Below are 25,236 nucleotides of genomic sequence, written 5' to 3'. Positions count from 1 at the left end.
AATTAAAAACAGTATAAAAATTACCAGTACAACGATTGCAGATCCTCCTTCATCGATCCCGCCTAATTTCGGCTTGCCCGCTTGCATTTTGCAAACGTGGTCCACTATCAACTCCCGACAATAGCGGAACCACGCTGCAATGGTGTCCGTTGACAATACTTCCTGATCTTCTCCTACGTCGGATACCTTCGTTGTGGTAACCTCGTAGGAGAAGTCAGAAGTAAAGCAATACATAAGCCTTAAAAAAATATATATATATGTATAAGAAACGATTATAAATTTAATTGAAATTAATAATTAAATGATTTCAAATGAAAATTTACTTTATTGCCTTATGTAACGGCAGACGGACGTCCTAAAAGAAGGAATCGACTGTGGCCGCGTACTGTTTGCAGTTACCGCGGCCAGCAGGGCATCGGAAACGGCCAAGACCGTGTTCTCCGCCTGCGTAAAGCTTCATGGGTCAACGATGGGTACTACAATTTCTTGTAGTACGTAGGAGTCCCTTCTCCCTGGCCCATGAAACAGTCGATTCCTTCGAAGCGGGCAAGCTGCATAAATCATATTAAATAAAATTCATAAAGACACAGATAATACATACAAAATATACAGAAAATTAAAATGTATAAATTATATTAAACAAAATAATACATAAAATTCAAATACCTGTATAGATTATACTTTATAGTACTCATTATTATGTACAAATATATAAAAAAACACAAAAAATAGAAAAAACACACAAAAATACGAAAAATATATGAAAAAAGAAATAAAAGATAGAAAAAACGCACAAAAAATAAATAAAAGATACAAAAAACACACCAACAATAAAATACAGTACAGAAAATGACGCTACAAAGAATATAACAGTTTAATAAAAAAATTGATAGAGTTAACAAATGATACCTGAAATAAATGAACAGATTTCAAATTTATGCGCGAACCTTCGTGCGAACCAATCAGAAGATAGGTAGAAGCAACATGGCGTCATTGTAACCTGTCAAACGTCACTAAATACGTACATTTTTATACACTTGTATTTCTTAAACTATTGGTTTCCTGGACATTTAACTTGCATTTTCGAATGTTTCAGGTCAAAAACTATAAGATTTGATACTTTTCATCCAGAAATTTTTGGTCCCCCAAGACGAAGTTCAGCCAAAACTTAATGCTAAATTACTTAAATTACTAAAAATGATTTATACCTACTTCTTACAAATACTATTATTATTTTATATTTAAGTTATAAATTCAAGTATTTTGTAAGCATTTTGTAATCATGAATATAATGTCTTTAGAAAGTATTCATAATAATATTTCTTTTATAGCCATTAGATCGATTCGAGACATAGGCAAGCAATATAATAAACTACGCATACGGCACACGGCCTTTTAATAGTGCGAAGCATCTTTCAACAACAACTCTTGCAGACGATTGACGGAAATTAACATTTTTTTGTGCAGCGGTTAAATGACCGTTATCTTTAAACGGAACCAAGAGATGCTGATGTAATTCATACGCAGAATCTCCAACTAAATGATTATCAAAAGGAAATTTGCAGTCATCATTTAAATATTCAGCAACTTCCGATTGTCTGAAGACTCCCCGGTCATGAACTGATCCTGGATGACCCACATAACAATGAGTAATCATTGCCCTGTGATTACACACCACCTACAATCAATAAAAAAATTAAGAATACAAACATAAATAACATTAATACATAACTTTTATAGATATTGTAGTAAGAGTCTACCTGAAGTTGAATGGAATGGTATCCTTTTCGATTTATATAATCTTTAGAATTTTCTTTAGGTATTTCAATTTTAATGTACGTTCTGTCTTTAGCGCCAGTCGTTCGTACAAAACCACTATTTTCTTCAAATTTACGCATTGTAAGTTGAGCTTCATCACCCGAAGGCCAAGAAATACACTGAGGAGCCAGGTTGAACAATGCATGTGACTAAGTAGATTATCAACAGAAACTGACAATTCATTTGCTATACGTTTTAAATTTTTAGTTAGAATGCCGCATTTTCCTTTTGCATACCTTAACAGCATATAGTATCCTATACCTGTTTTATTTGCTAAATCTTTTACAGTATATTTCCGCTTTAATATCCAGCTTCTTATATTCTCTGCTATTTGGTACCTTATCGAAATAATAGTATTCTTTGCCATGTCACTAGCGATTTTGCAGAAATAAACATTACACAGGTTAACATGAATTTTTCACCAAATACTGACGTTAAACTTTTAGTTAGTAGCTATTCTATCTGTCTACCTTTCGCAACTAAAGCATGTTCCACATCGCTAATATAGGTATTAGCGCTATTCAAAGGCTTACAAGCATCTATTAAAATTCTTAAATCTTCATCATTTAAGTAACTCAATATTTTTTCAGTACAATAAGTTGATAATCCAAGGAGGCTTTCAAAGAGAGACTGCAAAAACGTATTGCCTTGTTCCAATAACTCTTTTCTTTTTATGCCCCTCCTAAATCGACTATTTATCACACTAGCATATATTGGAAATTTCGTTTTATAATCATCTGATTCCAAGGCCTGTACTATATTTTCATTCCTTGCATATATTGCTAATTGACTTATACTCTTTGTCAGGATATCGTGAAAAGAAGTATTGCTATTATCAATCTTCTCGCCTGTCATAATTTCTATTTCTGCTTTACATTTCCTCTGAAAATTCCTAAATTTAATGCTTATAATTTCATTATCATTCATTTCATTGTCACTAATTTCATTGTCACTAATTTCAATGAGCCTATTTTTATCGAAATTAGTCAACCTTACATTTCTTGCACTTACGTATAAGCCTGCAGTTTTTACTTTAACTATGTACTGTTTAAGAATCTCAGCAACTGCTTCACAAGGGGAAATGCCACGATCATGATCATAATAATCACGATCAGGATCATAATAATCATGATCAAGATCATAATAATCACGATCAGAATCATAATAATCACGACCAGGATCATAATAATCACGATCAGGATCATAATAATCACGATCAGAATCAGAATCATAGTTATTAAATTGATGATCAAATCTATCATGAAAGTATTGAACACTAAGCATAGCATATTCAAGTGGCAAATGACTACTTTCACTTATAATGTTGATGTCAGAACCATATTCTAGAAGAGTATTAACAACTTGTGCATGTCCTTCTTTAGAAGCAATATGAAGTGCTGTTTTACCATACTCATCTCTAAAGTCAACTTCAGCACCAAATTCCAAGAGAATCTCAACAATTTGCGAATGACCGTTTTCAGCAGCAATATGAAGTGCAGATATTCGATTTTTTCGTGTAGCGTTTACGTCGGCCCCTTTGTGTAAAAGCATTTTGCTAATTAGCTCATTTCCTTTCTGAGCAGAAAGATGAAGCAGTGTCATATCACCTTTTACTACATAGTTAACATCCGCATTGTATTCCAAAAGAGCTTCAACGACTTCTGTACATCCATTCTTAATAGCAGCGTGAAGTGTTGTTTCTCCATCTTTAGTTTTAGCATTAACATTAGCCCCCTTACTTAGCAGCAATGCAGCAATTTCTCCCTCTTTATCAAGAGCAGTAAAATATAAGGCTGTTCTTCCATACTTATCACTAGCGTTAATATCAGCATCATGTTGTAAAAGAATTTCAACAATTTCTTTGCATTTCTTTTCAACAGCAATACTTAGTAACTCAGGTCTATCTTTTATACCAGCTCCATTAGTTAAAAGTAGTTTGGTGACTTTTGCATCAACGTGTTTAATAGCATAAAATATTGGAGTTTTTTCAGTTGCATCTTTAGCATTAACATTAGCTCCATAGTTTATCAATAATTTGGCCATTTCCTTTTGCTTGTTGTTGGCTGCACTATGTAGAGGCGTAAAACTTTTTCTATACGTCGAACTGTGTAACATATTAACATTAGCACCATACTTCAACAGGTCTTCAACAATTTTCAAATATCCTTTCTCAACAGCAGTATGCAGCAACTCAGGATTATTTATATATTTAGGATTAACAGTAAAACCATGTTGAAGAAGAGTCTCAACAATCTCTTTTCTACACCCGTATACTGCGGCATTAAGAGAGCTTCTGTTGCTTTGATTATTAATATCAGGACAATACTTTAAAATATCCTTAACAATCATTGAATATCCTTTTTCAACAGCAAGATACAGCACAGTCTTTCCATCCTTATCCTGGGCATCAACCTTAGCCCCATGCTTCAGGAGTAGTTTTATAACTGTTTCATGTCCTGCTTTAGTGGCCACATGAAGTGGCGTTAAATTATCTTTTGCGTTAGCATTAACATCAGCACCTCTATCCAAAAATAATCTAACAGCTTCTTGACTACCTCGTTCAGAGCCAAAATGTAGTGGCGTATACCCTTCCCACTGTTTTGAAGTACATATAGAATGAGTATAAGCCCCATGATTTAGAAGAACTTCAGCAATCTGCACATATCCATTGTCAGCAGCAACATGAAGTGGCATTTCACCGTAATTGTCTACAGCATTAACATTAGCTCTCCGCTTCAAAAGGAGTTGAGTAATTTCCACCTTTCCTGTTTGAACCGCATTATGCAGCGCTGTCCAACCGTGTGCATTTCTAGCATTAATATTAGCACCTCTATCTAGAAGCAGTTCAACAATTTCTCTGTTACCATTCATAACAGCTAAATGAAGTGGAGTATTAGAAGGTTTCTTGTTTTTACTGTTAACTTTGGAACCATTTATTAAAAGTAGTCTAGCAATTTCTGTATGTTTCTCTGCAATAGCATCACAGAGTAAAACGTATCCTTCTGACCAATCTCGTGAATAAGATAGACCGTAAGAATTTATTAACTCGCGTACTCTTTTTAAATCCCCATTACGAACCGCAAAAAATAAACTGTAGTTTATATCTGATCTGCCTAACATTATGTGCGTATGTTTATACACGAACAAAGCGAGTAAAATCTGGTAAAATCCACAATGGGTATGTTGCAGTGACTACAGACAGTGCAAGATAGTGATGCCAGAACCGTGGGAGTCCCACGGGGTCCATTGTCGCCAGTGTTCCTTTGTGTCCCCTATTGAGAGGATCACCCTTTAGCTGCAGATCATCATTTTTATCAAAAAAGAATCTATTTTTAAAATTTAAGCAAATTTGGAGCATGGAGGTTTTCGAAAATTTAGCCCTATAGACTGCTAACCTCTGGACTAGAGCGACTGGTAAAACAGGCACGATTATCATCTGGGGGTGACTGGGACCCCTTAAATATGACGCCTCCAAAACAAAGGCATCTCCCGCATGTCCAGTCTTCTACATATGTAGTCACTGCTGGTAATATATGTATGGAGAATGTTGATGAATTATAAGCTGTTTTTGTTTAAATAAATAACTTGAAAAAAATGGGCGATTTTCTAGCAGCTAATAATATATGTGGACAAAATTTATTACGTTTGGTGTCTCGTGGAAATGCTATTATAGCAGAACTGATGAGACTGAAGGATTATGTCCCACCAATATTTAGGTTATTTTGTTTGCAAAATATATATGGTTATTATAAGACTTGCAATGTTTTCAGTTGCTAAGAATTGAATACTTATTTGATGTCGTAACTTTGAAATATATGTATGTAAAGCTTTATGTATTTTACAGTTTAGATTCAAAGCAAATGGTACAAAAGTATGGGTCAATTATAATTGATTTTGCATATTTTAAATCAACCAGTACTTATGAAGAAAAGATAGAAAATGATCCAGTACGTAGATGTAAGATAATACGGGTAAATAATAATTTGTACGTCTCTAACTATAAATGATCATTTGTAGGTTCTTCAAGAAACAGATGAAGAGCTTCGAAATAATTTTTCTGACATAATTTCAAGATTTTATTTAGCTTTTGAAAGTATACATAAATATGTTACAGACCTAAACCTTTATGTAGATGAATTAGGGGATGGAATATATATTCATCAATCTATAGATACCATTATGCTGAATGAGGAAGGACGACAATTAATGGTATTCTCTGTTGCGCGTTGTAATTTTAGATTATAATATTCTAAGATTATTTATTTCTATGTTTTATTAACAAAATTTATGTTAACAGTGTGAATCGGTGTACTTGTACGGAGTTATGTTGCTCTTGGTAGATTATCATTTTGAAGGGTGTATAAGGGAAAGACTACTTGTGTCTTATTATCGTTACAATGCTCAACATTCATCTTCTACAAGAGTAGACGATATATGTATGTTATTACGTTCAACAGGATTTTCCAAAATCTCTAATAAGCGACCTACAAATTATCCTGAAGAATATTTTAAGTAATTTCCTTAAAAATTCTTTAATTTTATAATAGAACGTTCCACGTTCGTAATGAAAACTTAATTTTCATAGGAGAGTCTTATTAAATGATTCCTTGATAGAACATATCATTGGACGTTTGCGTGCTGACGAAATATATAATCAAAGTCTTGCCTTCCCGCATCCAGAACATCGCAGTACTGCTTTGTCCAATCAAGCATCGATGTTAGTTATAATTTTATCGTTTAAACCAATTATGTTACATACACATACAGCCATGATGAGAGAAATAGTAGACAGATTTTTTCCTGATAATTGGGTAATTAGTATTTATATGGGAGTGGTAATAAATTTGTGCGATTGGTGGTCGCCATATAAAGCAGCGAAAACAGCTCTTAATAACACTCTTGAATCATCAAATGTAAAAGCAGTTGCACAAAGATATGGTCAAAAAATGAAGGTAATTTCATACGTAAATACTTTAGATTACAAAATGCTTTTACATATATGTATATTATTTGTTTTATTTTATTTTAGAAATTAATGTCCGAAACAGAAGAGGTACAGTTAGCTGTTACATTAGACGAAAGTGCGATTGGATCATTGGTGAAATTAGTAAGAGAATGCAATGTAACTTTACACTGGATACTTTTGCACACATCAACTTCAACCATGTCGTTAGAAGATTCAAAACGTTCCCGTATTCTCAGGCATTTGGTGATGACTGAAAGCAAATATAACAAATCTGATTGTCTTCAGTTATTGCTAAGTACTGCTCAGATCGAACAAGACGTTAAACAGTTGTACAAAGATGTATGATTAGTAATATTTCTTACTTTGTATAATTTCGCGTGAAAAAAATATTTTTATTAAACTCCTTTCCGAATTGTTAGTTATTACTAGGTAAAGAAACTAAGTGGCTTAGAGATAAAGGAATATGCGTTGAACGTATAACAGATCTTGCCCAAATATTTGGTGGTAACAAATCGCTTGACGGTATTGAAAGAAATCAAAATCTGTATGTTTGGTTTATGGAAATAAGCAAACACATTGATTCGTTACAACAAGAGGATGGAAGAAAAATAGTACAGTTGTTACAAGCATTAGAAGAAGTACAAGGTAATTAATTATTTTGTTATTTTATGCATGTTATATCAATTAATAGTAATAATAATAATAATAATAATTTATTTTATTGTTATAATAATTACAGAATTTCATCAGCTAGAAAATAACTTACACGTATCGCAATACTTGGCCGATACGCGTGAAATACTACATAATATGTTACGCACAGGAAGTATAACAGAAGATACAATGATAAGTTTAAATATAGTGACAGATTGCTGCTATGCATGGAACATAGTGGAATCATTTATTGATACAATGCAAGCTAGTATAAAAGAAAGTCCGCCTACTGTAATCAAATTAAAAGCTCTATTTTTAAAAGTAAGCTTTTAATTTTTAATCCTTTATTTGATACTTACAATTAGTATATGTATACATTTATATTTACATTGATTTCATTTTTCAGATGGCTTCGGCTTTAGAAACCCCTTTATTAAGAGTAAATCAAGCACGCAGTGCAGATTTATCATCGGTCTCTCAATACTATAGTAGAGAACTAGAAAAGTATGCGAGACGTGTCTTACAAATAATACCTGAAACTGTGTTTGGTTTGCTTGCTCAAATAGTACACCTTGAAACTAATGCTTTTAAAGAAATTCCTACTAAACTACCAAAAGATAAATTGAAAGACTATGCCCAATTAGATGATAGATTACAAGTATGTGTTAGTTTCTGTTCTGTTTTAAAAACATGTGTTAACAATTTAACTACGGATGTAAATATAATATCTCGTTATAGATGGCTAAATTGACGTATGCTGTATCAGTGTTTACAAAAGGGGTGTTATCTTTGAGAAGTGTTCCATTAGGAGTATTGAGAGTTGATTCTCATCGTTTATTAGAAGATGGTATACGTCAGGAACTTGTAAAAAAAGTTACTCTAGCTTTAGATAATGTTCTCGTATTTGAACCAAAATCTAAAGTAAGTTTAATATATATTTTATTAAGAATTATTGTTACGTTAATGATATGTGTGTATGTGTCATTCTAGATGTCACTGTTACAAAAACTTCAAAGTTTAGCTACAATTATGGATGGTTACCGTAAATCATTTCAATACATTCAAGATTATATAAATATTAACAGTTTAAAAATATGGCACGAAGAAGTAAGAAAATTCATAAATATTCATTATGTGATTTGCAATTGACAGTGAAGTAATTTATACAATAATCTACTTCTTTACCTCTAGATAACATACATTATAAATAATGCAGTCGAAGAAGAATGTACAGATTCTTCTTGGACTTCGCAAAGATCATGGAGATATTTTCAAGAAGAAAAACATACTTCTGCATTAGATAATAATTCCTTAACCTTTATTGGTAGGCTTGCCCGTGAATTAATTCGTATAACTGATCCCAGGTAAAAGATTCATATTATTTATTGTTTTACTGTTGTTATTATTATTATCATTGAATAATTTATACTGTATTATATTTGTAGAACAACCGTATATATTGAGCATTCTCTTGCCTGGTATGATCTTAAAACACAAGCAGAAGTATTAAATTATAAAATATTTTCAAGAACGTTGGAAGCAATAGGCACACCAGGATTAACAGGACTCAATAAACTTATTTCGTGTTACATCGTTACTGAATTGAATAATATAGTTCATTATGTAGAAAAGAACATACGTAATAAAACATGGACGTCTACACTGGATCATTTTGAAACAGTATTAAGTTCCACAAATACCCATAAAGGTATTATTGTTTTATGGTGTGTGTAATAAATGGATAAAATTAATTTTCTTTAATACATATATCTTCTAGGTAATGCATCAAAGTTTCACAATTCTGTTAGTACTTACAGTAACAAATTTTGCCCTCAACTTCTTGAATTGGTATTAAAAATTGGACATTATCAACTGATTAAGAAAAAAATAGCATATGAATTAAATACTGCTTGCAAATTTGAAGCTAAACACATGGAAGCAGCGCTTCAAACATTAAACACGTACGCTTAAATAATATTTAGTAAAAGACAATCTTTACTTGTAATATCATGTACATTTTTTTACCTTTTAATGAATTACAGAGCTGTTTTATTTGAAATTCATAAACAAGACAATAATGATCAAAATGAGACGGAGAAAAATGATTTGTTACGGGAGCTTAGTGTTAGATTAGATTGGGCTGGCATAAGTAATCTCCATAATAATGTATATATTAAATGCCCTAATGTACAAAATATTGCACTTATTATGTTCCTGCTTACCGCATCACAATTACCAAAGTTGCATTATTGCAAAAATACAGGTAATAGAATAAAAGTGCATAATATCATTAATATTGATTTATACATTAATATTAACATCATTATTGCAGGAAGCTTGCTAAGCAAGAAAGCTCAAGATTCTCTTGATGCTGTGGTATTTGTAATTGGAATACAAACCATATTGCGTCAGTGTACTTTCACAGCGATGACGCGCTATGTTAAATATCTTTGTATATACGTTCTTTCTTGTGCTGTCGCAGATAGGTATATAAACGTTTTTCAATATTTTTATTTTTAATTTTATTTTCATCGGAATATACATTAATATCAATATATTTACTTACAGTGCAAAATCAGGAAGCGATGGAGAATCTGAAGGAACCAACACTTTGCATATTTTAGAGTTATTTATTAAATATTCTGGTATACCAAGATCACTGATTCTTAAAGAAATCCCTATGATTATTATTGATCATTTCCAAATAAAAGTTACCAAATAATTCCAATATAATTTATGCAGATATGATTAATTTTTATCACATTAAATACATTTTTTATAATTTGTACATATATATTCCCATGTAAATTTGCATTTTATACGTACTTGTATTATAATACACAGAATAATTGTATCAGTTATTGTTAAATAAAAAAATAAGAATAAAATACAACTGTAGCATTAAAGAATTTAATAATAAAATATTATTTATACATTTATTAAAGATAAAGTTATTAAAATTTTTATACAAAGCATAATCTTAATTCAAGTTTCAAATAAACGTGCAATTTTCGTGTTTATATGAAACGTAAAAGTATTGTTCTGAGAATACGATTTCTTATTGCCCATATCTGCAGTGGAAATTTGTATACGCATTGGCGGCTATGCGTTCGGTTCGCCGCAAACGGCGGCATTGCGGTGTCCTTCCCTTATACATTATATTCCCTAATTTAAATCAAAGTGATACTTTTGAACAAAGTATAAATATTATTGCGTTCATGTACCTTTAAAATATGCTTCTAAATTTTATTACATTCTACATTTCATTAAATATTATGCGTAACATTGTACATGTATATGTATGTATGTCCTTTATTCAGAATCCAAGAATATAAGATTTTTAATATGTTCTATGGAATGTAGCAGCTATATTCAAGATTTTCTTTTTTCATCAAATACATTAAACTCGGTTGTTAAATTATAAAATAAAAATAAAAGACTTAATAATCGGCGGCTAGAACGTCGTTGACGCCGAGAACGGCGGCTATAACGGCGGCTGTAACGGCGCGGCGGTTACAACGGCGATGCCGGCGATTTAGTACAAAAGACACTGCGATAAACTCCTAGTTGAGTTCTTCTTCCTCATACGTGCAGTTACGTAACATAGGATTCCATTAATATTTATCTATATTTTAAATAACATTGTGACGATAAAATGTGCATTGAAAGTGTATATAAGATTTTCAAAAATGTTTGAAAGATATAGGATTTTTTTTCTCTTTCCTTTTTATATTATATCTTCTCATCGATAACAAGGTCGTAAATAATATTTTCTATTTTAACTTATATTTATAATGTTGCATTTACAGTTAATCGTGGTATGTATAAAATATAAATAGAATTTTGTTATACAAAAAAAATACGAAGTAAAATTTTCCGCTCGTGTATGCATTCCTAAGAAGTTCATCACATCTGTTAATCATTTTAAAAAATAAGATAAGAAAAGGGGGAAACAAGTTAATGATATTTATATAATTATTAAAGTAATCCTTATAAAAGGTGTATACAGGGTGTTCGACAACAGGTGGGAGATTTTTTAAGGCGTGATTTTAGGAATCGTAATAAGATCAAAAATGACGAAATAGCGTTTGCGGCTTTATTTTCCAGTAATTAATGTTTAAAAATCGAGTAAAAAGCGCCTAAAACCTGCAATCCGCCCAGCACCGACGACTAAACGTCAGGTCAGCAGGGGAGGGTACAGTTATAACCAAGAATCATTGAATAGTAGAAACTTACTTTTCGTTGGGCAATATAGGAGGGGAACCCCCCCTTGCCGAACGCCATCTTGGGCTGCGACCAAGTAAAGCCTATTTGTAATGTAATGTAATGTAACTTACCTCGTGCTATTGTTTCTTGACAACATTAGGCTTTCTCTTCTTGGTTATGACTGTACCGACCCCTGCTGACCTGATGTTCAATCGTCGGTGCTGGGCAGGTTGCAGGTTTTAGGCGCTTTTTACTCGAATTTTTAAACGTTAATTACTGGAAAACAAAGCCGCAAACGCTATTTTGTCATTCTTGATTTTCGTCTTATTTTGATCCCTAGAATCACCCCTTAAAATATTGCCCACCTGTTGTCGAACACCCTGTATATGTATCTATATCTGTATGTGCATATAATTTTCTGCATTGCAAATTCATTGATTTGTTTCTTTTCCACAAGAACGATATATCCAATATATCGTACTTTAGTATGATTCCTTTATTATGCATCTATATAAAATGTAATAATTACAGAAATCTAATTAAAACATGTTTTATCGATGTTAGCAAATCATGCGAGCAAGCATTATCGTGGTTTTGGCTTTTGCCACTGGGATTGTCGTGGTATCATCGAGAAATCACAATTATTCTCATTTCGTAAAACATCATGCAAGACCGCGAGTGATTCGAGGCTTTAAACCTGAATACATGTCCACGGCATACGGTTTCGGGAAAAGACAAAGTACCGCTGACGTTCCAAAACTTAACAAGCGCGAACGAATGTTATCCATACTTTTACAATATTTTCCGCAAGGGTAATTAAAATGGATAAAATTATTCCGTTCTTTGTAAAACGTGAATTACGTGGAACTATAATATATAACTGATGTATTTTTATTTTAGATTTCCTGCAGAACGATTACTTCAGCAAATGAAAGGAAATCCAGATTTTAATACAAAATTAACACAATTATCGACGGATGAACGTGGAGATTTATTGTCAGCGATGGATCATTCTAATTCGAAAGAACTAACTTGGCTATTTTAAACCTATTATTGTATGATCGAGTGATGTATACAATTCCTAGTTATACGTTTTAGTTTAAATAAATCTATAATATTAAATGAAAATTATTTAACAGCTATAATATACGTCTTTATTTGTTTCTTCAAAACTACATTTTCCAAATCTCGTAAAGTATAATAAAAGATTTATTTAAACAATAATATATATCCATTAGATATGTGCGAGTAGCTGAATGCTTCTAAACAAATTCAAATGTAACATATGTATACTTACTTTTGTGATGCATATCCATACATACACATTTATTTACCAAAAACTATGATAGCTTCACCACCAAACTCAGTAGGGGTCGCTGGCGCAATCGGCATTGTCAACCGTTTGACCTAGAGTTAGAGCGAAGTGAAAAGTGAAACCCTCTCAGTTGCTCTCAGTCTTATAGCGACCGCCGACGGGTGTGGATGTACCAGTTAAACATGTATATACCCTTATTTTATTTTCTGTGCTTATTTAATTTACTGTATTTATTTTCTCAACTTACTAAATAAACTCATAAGGAGGACGAACTTGATTTTATTCCATTTGGAATAGCCTTTCCAAATACTTCCCATTTTATTCGCTATCCCTTTTATTTAATATTCCCAGTTACTTATTATCTTTTTGTCTTTGTTAGATTTGTTTGTTTGGTTAATCTATTAGTTGGTCATACCCAGTTGTTTCAATTTATTAAATGGTTTGATAAATTGTACGCGTACAATTTTCGTATGTATCCTGTAGTAAAGATTGATATCGAACATATCCAAAAAGCCATAAAATTGCTATTTTTACAATAGCAAACAACGTTTGAATTATTTAAATAATTAATTAATTCCGTCTCCACTAGACTCTCGGCGCATGCGTAAGCGCGATGCTCAGCGCCGCGGCTCGTCGGCGGCAAAGGAGGCTAGTATCCTACTCCGCAGGTCTTGCCACCCAAGCTTTGCGCTGATTGGTCAATTTTCAACAACGAAATGTGGCTAAACTACTGATCCCAACGAAAAATGCTACAGAACTTTTCACTTCGATTTTTCGTGATCTATCCAGCGGTATAGGGGTCTTCAGGGTATTTTTTAACACCCTGTCTAAAAAACTGAGAATACAAGTCAAGTACATTGAATAATTAAAATGATAGAAGAATTTAAGACAATTAAATAAATAACTGAGAAAAGAAGTTACGGGCATTAGATAAATAACTCAGAAATGAAATTGGTTAAATTAAATATTAACTCGGTTGCTTTTTTAAAATGATTTATTTGCGTGAAGCGAATACCAGTTTGTCAAACAATTATAATAATAATTGTTCAGTCTTGTGCCACTTTTGATTGATTTAAAAAAAAATAGAATCAATGGGAGTGAAAATTGGGTCTTTTCAGATGTCAGTCTGAGGTGCGGCAAAAGATGGACTGGTAAAAACAGGCACGATTATCATACCGGCTGTGCTTTCTGCATGTGAACTTAATTTAATTTGATTTGATTTGATAAGTTTCCATCTTCTGAGGGCGGCGTAATCTAGGGGCTAACGACCCCTTTTTGCTCAACGAAAATTAGCGTCCACGCGCGGCTACGCACCTTTTTCACATTACATTAATCTTTTTCTCGCAATACATTTTTCACCTTGCCAGTTACATATTCTCTCTCACACCTTTGTCGTACTTTTACTGTCTTACTCGCTCTTTCACATCCCCCTTTTAATCGCCTCTTACGACAGGCAGGAGATATCGTGGCCGTATTCTAATCCCCCCGAGCCATAGGGGATAATTTAATTTATATTTTTCCCAGCTTGAGAAAAATGGGGTGAGTAAACGCACCCCATTTCCTCCGGGTGACGTGCTTTGGGGACTTTTACTATCCCCTTTTGCCCAACGAACATGTGGACTTAATTAATTTAATTTATATTTTTCCCGGTTCGGAAAAATGGGATGCATTTTTGCATCCGGGTGGCGTTCTTTAGGGACTTTACCGTCCCTTTTTGTTCAACGAACTCTGTCGGCCACGCGCCTAGGGGGTTGGTACTACGACCAACACTCTCCCGCGCAATTTTGAAACTTCTTTATTTCTTTCTTTCGCTTTGCCCGTTACATTTACTCTCTTACGCTTTTGCATTACTTTTAGTTCTCGCTCGCTCCTTTACATTCCCCTTTTAATCGCCTCTTACGACAGACAGGGGTTACCGTGGCCGTATTCTACTCCCCTGAGCCACAGGGGGCAACATGTGGACCTAATCTCCTCCGGGGGTGTCTGGGACCCCTCAAAGACAAAGGCATGTCCAGTCTTTTGCATCTGTAGTCACTATTTTTATGGAGTCTCAAAGTATAAATTATAATGATTTATTGAAATTGGAATTTAGAAAAGGTTAACATGTCTGTTACTGTTTGATGAATGATGAAGGAATGAATGTACAGAAAAGCTATTTGAGTTTTGTTCATGAAAATAAATTGTTATCGAAAATGTTTGGTAAAGGCGGCGTTGAGAATTTGTCCTGAATGAACATTTTTTTCTTTATCGACTTCGACGCCGACCGCCACATTTTGCGCATTGTCAGCGCCATCTAAGAACGTAGCTCAGAAACCACCTGATCGTCTCAGTCGGTAAGATATCGGCTCACCTTCATTGATAAGACACCGGCTGAGTATTCTATTCTTTTACTAAAAAATTTGAACTATAAAGTGTGAAAGCTGAACTGTGATTGGTTGAATATCATCATAATTTATACGTTAACAACGAACCGATAATTCAAAATAAATTCAATTTTTAACGTTATATAAATGCGTATGAAGAAATATTGAAAATATTAGAATTATTTAATTCTAATTATTGTAAACATTTTAAACAAATACTAATTATTTTAACCATCTGAAAGCTTTATGTGTACTTACTTTATTGCTTTTGAAAAATTGACCAGTCACAAAAGATTAGTACAGTGTTCGAACAAAGCTATCTATGTGAAAGGTAATCAATGGTTTAGAGGAAAGAAGGACTTTCGGTTCCCATTCTCCATAAACTTTTTCCGTTTGTTCATTGTCCTCTTTACTACTAATTCTGCAGTAGTGAATTGGTTCGGGAGTTAATAACATTTGATTTTGGGTTATAATTATTTTGAAAAACGGTTAAACCGGCACGGAAGCGAAAAGTCTAAAGCATAATATCTGGGTGACGCCGGCCGCCTTAAGCCTCGGAGTCTTTAAAATCTCCAAAGGCCTACAGGCATACGCGCGATCAAGGTAAGAGTCTCACGACACATTCTCGACAAAATTAACAAGATATATATATTTTTCATGAACAATATATGTAATTTCGTAACATCTTCCGTTTAGACTTTCACAGATTGACTTACAGTAATATTTAAAATTATTACATCCTTAACCTCAATGTATATCCATGGAAATATTTCAATGATTATAAGCAGTATAGTAGCTAATCTGGATTAACATAAAATTGCAACTTCTTTCTAAAATCACCGAAAATGTAATTTGTTTGAAAACAAGTTACGTCTTAATTTTTTTTATTTTATTTATTTATTTTTTTTTTTTTGTTAAATTATACTTTAAATTTTGTAGTGTTCACATTCAGAAAACCTGTGTTTGTATTTATAATATAGTACTACCTAAATGCGGTATTTTGATATTTAACCAAAAATTGTGAATGTTCATCTGTATCTTTTTGTGAAATATTAATTAGTTTCAATTAAAGTGTTGCTTCAAAATTTTAGATATACTGCATTTATATAATACTATACTTTTAATATTAAAGTTATTGAGTTATATGTTTTGTAATTTGTATATAATTTAACAATGTAAGATCTATGATACTTTTTTTAATAATTATTTCTCTTTGATATAACCAATTAAATATTTAACTGAAAATGTTTTAAACATTGTTTTCTTTGTGAATAACAGACAGCATTATTATGTCGTACGATAAATCTTGAAGTTCTGAAAATACATAAACTATCAGATTGAGCGCGACATATTATCAAACTAAGATCTAATAAATATTTTATATGTTGTGCTTTCAGTGTCTATTATTATTACTATTATTAAAATAATCAGTAAATATTAAACTTCTTATTATCAATCAATTATTTGTTATTTATATACTTCTTTTCTATAAAATTTCTCTCATATACAATGACAAAAAAAAAAAGGAAAAGAAAAGAAAATTTAGATTCTTTCTACCTATATTTTCCTCTTCTTCCTATATTCTTTCTTTCTCCACATGCCCAAAAGACATTCTTACAGGTCAAAAGTCCGTTCGTTATAGTTTCTAGTGCAGTACAAAACAGTTTGCGGTTTACCGGTATTTCTTAGTTTGTGTTGTGTTCGAGTTGAAAGTTTATAAAATGTAAACAAAAAAGTTTCGGGCAAGAGAAATCCTTAAAAAAACAAACACAGTATGTATTGTAAATGTGAAAAAAGTTCAGTTTAACTATAAAGTACAAAAAGTTATTAGTAAAAAAAGAAAGAAAAAAAAAGTTGTCAACGTGATATAAAAGTATGTTCGACACGGTATGGATTGCTCGCGTTGTGCCTTCAAGAGCAAGTACTGCACAGGCTCTTATTGATACAGGTAAGCCCTGCGATGCTACTGATGCAGATTTTTCATCGCTACATTCGGTCGGTACGGCTAAAAATGATTCACTTCTCAAGTAAGAGGAATTAACAATCTGTTTGAGCGGTGGTCCCATTTCTTTGTCAGATCATTGTTGTATGTTTTATTAAAATAAACTAATTGATTACAGGGTAGAATAATTCAACATGTCAGACTCTGGTTCAGAAAGTTCCTCCTCGGAGGGTTACGATGGAAGGAGAAACCGAGTTACATCGGCTGATAATATGGCGTCGCCGAACTTCTCGCATCATTCGTCAGTGTCAGGCCGTAAATCTAGAGCGAGTTCTGTTTCGTCGAGAGAAAAGTCACCTACGTCAATGATATCAGAAAGGGATTCAAAGTCTCCGAGATATATACCGATATCGCCGAAATCTCAAAGATCTGATTTAGCGTCACCCAGCGAGGTCGGTTCTCCAAGGTCAAGGTCAAGGTCCCGTAGTTTATCAAAATCACCCCCTCTTTCACCGAAATCCTATCACTCGGAGAATAATTCTTTGGATTCACCTAGAACCGATCGGAGTTTATCTCGTTCCCCCATACAAGATGAAAGATCCTATCCGTCTACTCTGAATGATTCGAAGTCCTTACACCTTGAGGATACAGAACAAAAACAGTATGACTTGGAGGTAGATGCTCAACAATCCGGAGATAATTCGCCGAAATCATATTCTTATAAAAACAGCGAATCGAGGCAAAGTTCGCCGAAGTCTCCAAGATCCGGTCGTAGTTCGGCAAAGTCATTAATATCTGAAAGAAGTTCACCAAAGTCAGGTCCGGCATCTCCTATGGATGATCAGGAATCAGATAAACGTTCACCGCCCCATTCACCGCCAACGAAAGGTGGTTCTTTCAACGAGTTAGACGGTGAACAAATTTCGGATGGGGACATTGAAGACGAGCCTGAGTCGGTGGTTAAAACAAAAGTGGCTATGCCGATTACTCACGGGGAAGACTTGTCGGATGTTTCTGATTTGGAAAGTATGGACGGAGTTGATGCCGCTACTGAACACGAATCGATGCTCAAGGAAAATCAACAGAACGAAGAGAAACGTCTATTAAATAACGATAAAATGGAAAAGGAAGATAAAAATGCCCCTGTTGGGCTAACAGAAGAAAGCGAACAATTAGATTTTGAGGCTGATGGTCAATGGAAGGATGAACGTGACGAAGGTAAATGAATGGTTTTATATGTTATTCAGATTAGATAGGTGCATTTCGAGTAAGTGTAATTAATTTGTATGTAATTTTGTAGGAGAAACAGAAGGACCGGTTATTAAGGAATATAAAGAGAAAGATGAAAAAGATGGAAAGGAGAAGGATAAAGATAGGGATAAATTGAAATCCAAAGATGGGGGTGAAGGGAATGATAAAGAAGAAGGAGAAGAAGATGGGGAGAAAGTAGAATCTGAGTTGGAAGAAGGTGAACTGAGCGACGGTGATGATGCTCGACCGGAAGAAACAGAACCTAGACCAGTTTGCCGTTTTTATAACCGGGGACAATGTACGTGGGGAGTTAGTTGTAGATTTTTACATCCAGGTGTAACCGACAAGGGTAATTACACTATGTTCGAGATGGTAAGACCAATGGCGTATCCGTCGCATGCGGCAACTCCTCATGAATTCAGACCGCATATCGATAGACCAAATATGGTACGACCATTACCTGGTTACGGAGGTCCACCGCATACACCAAAAATAGAGGAACTTCCTACCGAATCCGCGTGGGAACGTGGATTACGACACGCTAAGGAAGTAAGTTTATTTATTTAACAAATTATCCTGTATCCAGTGGCGGCTCGCGTATAGGCACTGTGGAACTGCAGCACCCCCTATTTCCACTTGATATTATCGATAACATTTAATATAATGAGGCCTTTTTTCTTTAATTCTTTCTTTATACTTGTACAATATAGTCAGTAGCCATCCCCCAGTTTATGAAAAAGATACAAAAATCTTTGTATGGAACTGTGCGCTTCACAGTTCTAGCAGCGTGGCGACTGTGTGCGCATGCGCACATAGGAAGCTGCGTGCGAGGCTGCGCAGGAGAGAGAGCACTGTCGCTTCCACAATGCCAGTTTTTTAAAACAAAGGCTACAAATTTTTTGGAGCAACACTCCCACTAATTTTAACTACGAGCCGCCACTGCTTATATCCATATAAAGGATCGTTTCAATTTTCATTAATTTCTTTCTTTCACAGATGATGCGTAAAGCAAATAAACGTAAAGAGTCAGATATGGACTTTGAAGAGAAAAAAATGAATTTAAGTTTAGGACAAGATGAATTAGATAGGGAAGCAGGATATTACGTTAGAGCAGCTAGTCCTGAACCACCTGTTGAAAGATGGCCACCCAGGGAAGCGCCACGAAGAATGCCACCGCCAAGAATTACACCGGATAGATATATCGACGAACCTGATGCTTATTATGCCCCACCAGCAGCACCGCCCGAGTATTATAGGTAAACTTTCTTTATATTATCCAGCATTGATAAGAATTTGTATTGATAACCTGGTCCTATTTAAGGAGAGTACATTACAAAACCGATACGCGAGTCACTACCGAATACCGAGAACGTATCGATTATCATGGCATACCTCGTGGTACACCGCATTCGGTTTCTCCACCACCGCATACTAGAGATCGTGAAAGAGAAAGAGAAAGAGAACGTGAACGCGACAGGGAGCGTGAATATTACGAGAAATACGAGAAAAAGCATAAACGTCCGTCAAGAGAAGTTATAGTGGAGCGTATTCCACCGACGAAACCATGGAGAGAAGAAGAACCACCACCAGAGGAAAGAGGCAGAGGAGACGAATGGGCTGATCCTTGGATGCGACGAAAGTCGCCTAGTACTGTACGGCGAAATACGTCGTCCCGACGATCACGAAGACAGTCGTACTCTTCGGGTTCTTCGTATTCATCAACAAGGTATAATATCGCAAATAAAACCGTACACTGTAAACAGTCAATATCATTTTATGTTTTCTTCTTCTTTTCTTTTTTTTTTTTTTTTTTTCTTAAACATTTGTTATATATATGAACAATATATGTACAAGTGTACTGTATACTGTTTTTAGTTCTAGCCGTAGCTCGAGCCGCTCTAGCTACAGTTCTTACGACTCCCTATCCAGGTCCCGTTCACCATCCCCTCCCTCTAGAACTCGTGGTACCGGTAAAGGGAAAGCAGTCGCGACATCGCCGCCTGCGAATCCTCCTACGGTTGCAGCTGCTGCGCCTCAGCGTGGCGCTATGTTAATGAATCCACCTGCTCCTTCACCTCGACCACCTAAAGGCTCCATCTCCCCTACAACTGGTACGCTTCATCGACGCGCTGGCCTGAATCCACCTGCGCCGAGCCCGCTCTCCTCTCATCAACGGCACCACGAAAAATCCAGAGATAAAGCGGCAATAGCAGCAGCCGCAGTTGCTAAAGTTATCAAAAGCCGTTCAAGATCTAGGTAAAAATATATATATGCTTAAAATATTATTAAATCTTATACGACCGATAAAAAGTAACAAATATAAGTATATTTATTATAGTGTAATAAAATCTGTTTCTAGATCTTCGCATAGCAGTTCAGGATCAGAAAGCAGCGGTAGCAGTAGCGACTCCAGCGAATCGAGTTACTCTTCTTCTTCCAGTGAAACCCGTCGACGAAAAGGCTCGACACCGCCGTTAACGCGAAAAGATTCCAAGGGTATCGACGCTTTAAAGCTGAGCGGTACCAAGCAGCAAATAAAACTTACGTTGAAACCAACGAGTAATACTACCTCTATAAAAAAGGTCGAACGATCCACTTTAATGGCTGGGAAAAAGAGAGCGTTAGAGTCACCGCCGTTAATTGATAGCAAAGCAAGCGTTGCCGCTGCCGCGGCTAAAGCTGCGAAGAAAGCAAGCTCGCGTCGCGAAGAATTATTGAAACAACTTAAAGCGGTGGAAGACGCGATCGCCCGTAAAAGATCAAAAGTGTAATAATACATCATCGCACATTTAACATTTTAAGAGTAAATGTGTATACAATATTTCCTAGGCATATTATGTAATTAGCTGCTATAAAGTAGCTTGTGATATGAAAAGAAAAAAAAAATTCATATCAGAAACAAAGCATTTCTAATTTCACAAACTTTTTCTAAACACGATGTCGACGCTTCGTTTTTTTTCTAATTCTCCTATTAACGCGTTGAATGCCATTGGAGTTGACACTGATACTTTCGAGATCAGTAATGATTGATGATGCTAAAAAAAATTACATTCAGAAATTACTATGGTGTACAGTAATTTCGATTGTTCCCATTTTCAGATGGTAACCAAGCATTCAACGTGTTGATATAATATAAACGTACATAATGTCAAGCAAATGTCATACTGTACAGTATCATTATTAAAGATTAACAAAGTATGTGTGTTTTACGTACATAACATACACATGCATTCATGTATAAGCTTCGAATAATGAATTTTTTTAAGGGACGAGTGATCCTAATTTGTAGACATAGGATAAAAAAAAAATAAATCACAAGACAATGTTTTGAAAAAAATATGCCAAATGCACGAAAACAAAAACGGACGTGTAATTTATTTATATACGGATAAAAGAGATTTTGTTCACATATACAAAATTTCTATTATCGTAAACTTAATGTTTTTAAGTAAATACAAATTTAGTGATCTTAAGCGACAATAATATATTATACCTGTATAAATATTTCATAATCTTTTCTTTTTTTCTTTTTTTTAACATATATATATACACATATTTTATAACGGTTTAAGTTCATATTCTTAGGATTAGTATTAATTCTTTCGTGCAGAGGAAACAAAAAAAGATACTTTAAAATTTTAATCAGTAATTAGCAATTACAACTAATTGATTAACTAATAAAGATTTGGATTTCATCTAAAGGAAGAACAAGAAAAATGTCACAAAATGTTATATAAAACTACAAATTTTTCATTTTAGAACATCAAACAGATAATTCCTATACAATTTTGTGCACAATCATTCTAATAGTAGCTTACATAATAAATACATTTACTATAGGTAAATAAATAAATAAATTTGCTGAACATACGTAGCGACACAGAAGTGTAGTGGACAAACACTTTGTTAACGATAAAGTTTATTAAATATAAATTATAAAACAACGTCACAAAAGGTATATCAGTAACAACGACTATACTAGATAGTTATTGATTTAACAATCCATAAAGAGATACAAAAATACATATGTCATTTAATTACATTATGTACACATTGGGGTGCGATAGATCGCGATACTCAATTTCTTTTCCTTTTTTTTCATTTTTTCTTTTTTATAAGAAAATAGTACTCAAATAAATACGTGTAATTCGTTCAGAAATATAAGCAAATACTTCACAAAGCTACTCGACAAATTTAAATATTTTAGACTTTATAATTTTAAAAAATTTGCATAAATTAAGTCTGTGAATATGATGAAGAATGTCGTAAACAACTGTAAGCGTTTCAGAATACGGTTACATTTAACCGTTTGAGTCTCAAGCAGCGCGATCGCACTTAGGATTTTATGTCGAAAAGACCCAGGATTGGGTTTATAGCAACGCTATTGCGCTGTTCGGTACTTTTCGACAGTGTTTTTTCAATGACCCCTGGGACTCAAACGGTTAATATACCTATTGTACATACAATTAAATATCCCTTTTTATTTAAAAATAACCAATAATTCAACCAAAATAAAACTAAAAGGTAACCCTTAGGGATGCATACGATTTTAAACAATTAAATAAATAAAAACTAAAAGTTAGAAAATATTAAGTAATTTTTATATTCTTGAACTAGTTAAATCGGGATCTAATTGTCTATTGATATCCATGTAATCCTGACTCGTCCGAATCGGAAGCCCCATGAATCTATTGGTACCATTAAGCGTACTACGTTTGGACTTAACCGAACCAGTGTCATGAATTTTTACCTCATTGTATTTAAATAAACCATCACCAGGTGAGGGCAGCGAACTTTTTCCCGACTTGTACCACCATTGATAAGTAACGTACCACGTTATAATAGCAGCTACACCCCCGAGAAATTTTTCAATCATAATGTGGTAATAGAGCATCGTAGATATTAACATAATATCCCAAAGTAACTGCTGCAGAGTCATTACAACGAAAAGGCCTCTTAGATATGGTGTAAGCGCTTTGTGTGCTTTCTTTAAAAATTCTAAATCAGAATTGGAAAGATTTCGAAGCGGTCCGGTACTAGGTTCATTAGGGGTAGTCCGCGAGTGTTCCTCGCGCATAACTAAATCTTTGATACCTTCCCACCCGACCAACGAAGAACCTTCTTCCGCCAGGATTAAACTAGAATATATTAGAATAAACGTGTGTCCGGATATATCGAAGCCACTCCAAAATTTACCGGATTGAAGACATTTCGCTTTTGTTTGAAATTGCATGTCTTTTGTGCTAAGGCATCGACCGTAATTCGTTTCGATGTAATTAAATAATTTAATCCATAGCATCCACGCGATCGTGGCTAAACCTAATCTAGCAAGATGTTTCAATAAAATTGATCTGCGACCACAGCCAAGCGTGTGTGCGGTTAATGCGACCCATGGAATAGTTACGGTCAACAACCATCCCCATCCCCACTTCACAAAGTACTGATTCAATACATTATCCGAACGTGAAAAATATGTCCTCGGCATTGTGATAAAGTCCGCTATCAGTGATACCACGAAGATTGCACCGCAATATATAGCAATCTTTAATCTTGTATCGAATAATAATGATTTCTTACAAACATGTAAAAACATCGTTACAAGTATAAGTCCTATAGAGCTTGGTGCAGCTGTTGGTCGAGTTCCGCCCCTGTCCTCCTGAGTTGAATTTGGACGGAAGTTCAAACGACTCGACCGTAAATTATTCGTTGATGAGCCAAACATCGCGGAGTTACCGGATGCTGTATGTATACCTCTTCGTTTTCCCATAGCCATCGTACAACTAGTGCAGAGGTTATCGTGCGTTACGAATACGTGGTGTACGAATTGTATTGCCGCATGGCAGAGTAACTTCTTTTTACACAAGTGGGGTTAGTTTTTAACTCTTTGTATTATTTCACGTGTAGATAATGTTCTTACTGTACTATATGTATGATTCAACTGGTACAAATTATTAGTAGCTGCGCGTACTGTATAAGACATCCGTTACTCGAAATATTCGTTCAACGAAAGAACATACCTGGTTTGCGCAGCTCTGGGAGGCCCTCTAGTCTTACTTTTAACTTCGCGGTCATATACACGGTAGACAAAAATATATGAATAAAGGAAGAAGCAAGTGATAATATCGAAGGTTCGAAGAGTATGTTAAATCACAGCTTCTAGTACTAGCTGTGCTGAAGTAAAAATGGCAACACCGCGGGAGTCCGGTTCGAATATATCTATACCCTACTCTATCTGCCCCCCGGACTCCCAGACTTCCAGCCAATCAACGTCGTCAGACTCTCGGCTACTCTCTGGACTTCACATAACCTCTTTGGTTTCGTTCCAATAATTTCGCTTATTTCAAGGGTTTTATTCACTTATATACACGTTTATCAATTCTTAAATGTTTCAATTTGATCCAAAGATGGTTTCATTTCGCTTCATACCTAAATTTTCTTGAAACCACTGTAAATATTTCAAATATCATGCTTCACAACACTAAACTACTTCGAGAGTACACAAAATTTATATCACATTTATAACAATTTTATACTACCACATCACTTCTACTTGCCATAGTTGCAACGTTTATGTATTGTTTATACATAATTAATACAAAATAGCATATATTACTACAGCTTTTAACTAAAAAAGACGGTAATTACAATTCCGAGCACAGGACTCTGTTTTTGAAAATAGGACTCCCGATTGTCACGTGAGCGGTGTTGCCACGTTGTTCAG

The 25,236-nt window shown here is 34.3% G+C and overlaps 6 protein-coding genes across 12 annotated transcripts; 3 read left to right on the top strand and 3 right to left on the bottom strand.

The window, feature by feature from the left end:
- Positions 1–1,212: 1,212 nt before the first annotated feature.
- Positions 1,213–2,143, bottom strand: LOC114880021 (putative nuclease HARBI1). The gene is given in 4 exon segments (XM_046286031.1): positions 1,213–1,389; positions 1,391–1,678; positions 1,761–1,967; positions 2,055–2,143. Coding segments are annotated over 3 exon segments (507 nt in total). The 5' UTR covers positions 1,899–1,967; positions 2,055–2,143; the 3' UTR covers positions 1,213–1,308.
- A 115-nt stretch (positions 2,144–2,258) lies between these two features.
- On the bottom strand, positions 2,259–5,204 carry LOC114880020 (ankyrin-1-like). The gene is made up of 2 exons (XM_029195573.2): positions 3,426–5,204; positions 2,259–3,353 (listed from the first exon to the last, which is right to left on the bottom strand). Exons 1-2 carry the CDS (start codon positions 4,936–4,938, stop codon positions 2,272–2,274), a joined length of 2,595 nt encoding a protein of 864 aa, XP_029051406.2. The 5' UTR covers positions 4,939–5,204; the 3' UTR covers positions 2,259–2,271.
- Positions 5,205–5,314: 110 nt separating this feature from the next.
- On the top strand, positions 5,315–10,328 carry LOC114880019 (WASH complex subunit 5). Of its 2 annotated transcripts, XM_029195570.2 has the most exons (17): positions 5,315–5,534; positions 5,663–5,765; positions 5,836–6,027; positions 6,116–6,330; positions 6,404–6,770; positions 6,848–7,123; positions 7,204–7,429; positions 7,524–7,759; positions 7,845–8,096; positions 8,177–8,359; positions 8,429–8,545; positions 8,630–8,802; positions 8,884–9,146; positions 9,216–9,399; positions 9,481–9,701; positions 9,771–9,924; positions 10,007–10,328. In XM_029195570.2, the coding sequence occupies exons 1-17, from the start codon at positions 5,413–5,415 to the stop codon at positions 10,158–10,160; spliced, it is 3,438 nt and encodes a 1,145-aa protein (XP_029051403.1). In that variant the 5' UTR covers positions 5,315–5,412; the 3' UTR covers positions 10,161–10,328. The 2 variants fall into 2 exon arrangements, with proteins under 2 accessions (XP_029051403.1, XP_029051405.1); XM_029195572.2 differs by lacking the exon at positions 5,315–5,534 and having other exon boundaries at positions 5,694–5,775.
- Positions 10,329–11,032: 704 nt separating this feature from the next.
- LOC114880025 (allatotropin-like) lies at positions 11,033–13,188 on the top strand. Its single transcript, XM_029195579.2, has 3 exons — positions 11,033–11,256; positions 12,209–12,456; positions 12,545–13,188. Exons 1-3 carry the CDS (start codon positions 11,233–11,235, stop codon positions 12,687–12,689), a joined length of 417 nt encoding a protein of 138 aa, XP_029051412.2. The 5' UTR covers positions 11,033–11,232; the 3' UTR covers positions 12,690–13,188.
- A 2,488-nt stretch (positions 13,189–15,676) lies between these two features.
- On the top strand, positions 15,677–21,988 carry LOC114880026 (zinc finger CCCH domain-containing protein 18-like). 5 transcript variants are annotated; one of them, XM_046286082.1, is made up of 8 exons: positions 15,677–15,925; positions 16,965–17,270; positions 17,443–18,482; positions 18,565–19,064; positions 19,512–19,771; positions 19,837–20,241; positions 20,391–20,771; positions 20,875–21,988. In XM_046286082.1, exons 3-8 carry the CDS (start codon positions 17,459–17,461, stop codon positions 21,284–21,286), a joined length of 2,982 nt encoding a protein of 993 aa, XP_046142038.1. In that variant the 5' UTR covers positions 15,677–15,925; positions 16,965–17,270; positions 17,443–17,458; the 3' UTR covers positions 21,287–21,988. The 5 variants fall into 5 exon arrangements, with proteins under 5 accessions (XP_046142038.1, XP_046142037.1, XP_046142036.1 ...); XM_046286081.1 differs by having other exon boundaries at positions 16,943–17,270; XM_046286080.1 differs by having other exon boundaries at positions 16,931–17,270.
- A 501-nt stretch (positions 21,989–22,489) lies between these two features.
- Positions 22,490–24,663, bottom strand: LOC114880027 (acyl-coenzyme A diphosphatase FITM2). 2 transcript variants are annotated; one of them, XM_029195586.2, is made up of 2 exons: positions 24,533–24,663; positions 22,490–24,295 (listed from the first exon to the last, which is right to left on the bottom strand). In XM_029195586.2, exon 2 carries the CDS (start codon positions 24,286–24,288, stop codon positions 23,116–23,118), a length of 1,173 nt encoding a protein of 390 aa, XP_029051419.1. In that variant the 5' UTR covers positions 24,289–24,295; positions 24,533–24,663; the 3' UTR covers positions 22,490–23,115. The 2 variants fall into 2 exon arrangements, with proteins under 2 accessions (XP_029051419.1, XP_029051420.1); XM_029195587.2 differs by lacking the exon at positions 24,533–24,663 and adding an exon at positions 24,433–24,514.
- Between the last annotated feature and the right edge of the window lie 573 nt (positions 24,664–25,236).

The sequence above is a fragment of the Osmia bicornis genome, chromosome 6 (assembly GCF_907164935.1).
Source record: "Osmia bicornis bicornis chromosome 6, iOsmBic2.1, whole genome shotgun sequence".
In the NCBI taxonomy this organism is placed as follows: Eukaryota; Metazoa; Arthropoda; class Insecta; order Hymenoptera; family Megachilidae; genus Osmia; species Osmia bicornis.
The sequence above is the reverse complement of the archived record's forward strand: the minus strand, read 5'-3'. Positions and strand labels throughout refer to the sequence as shown.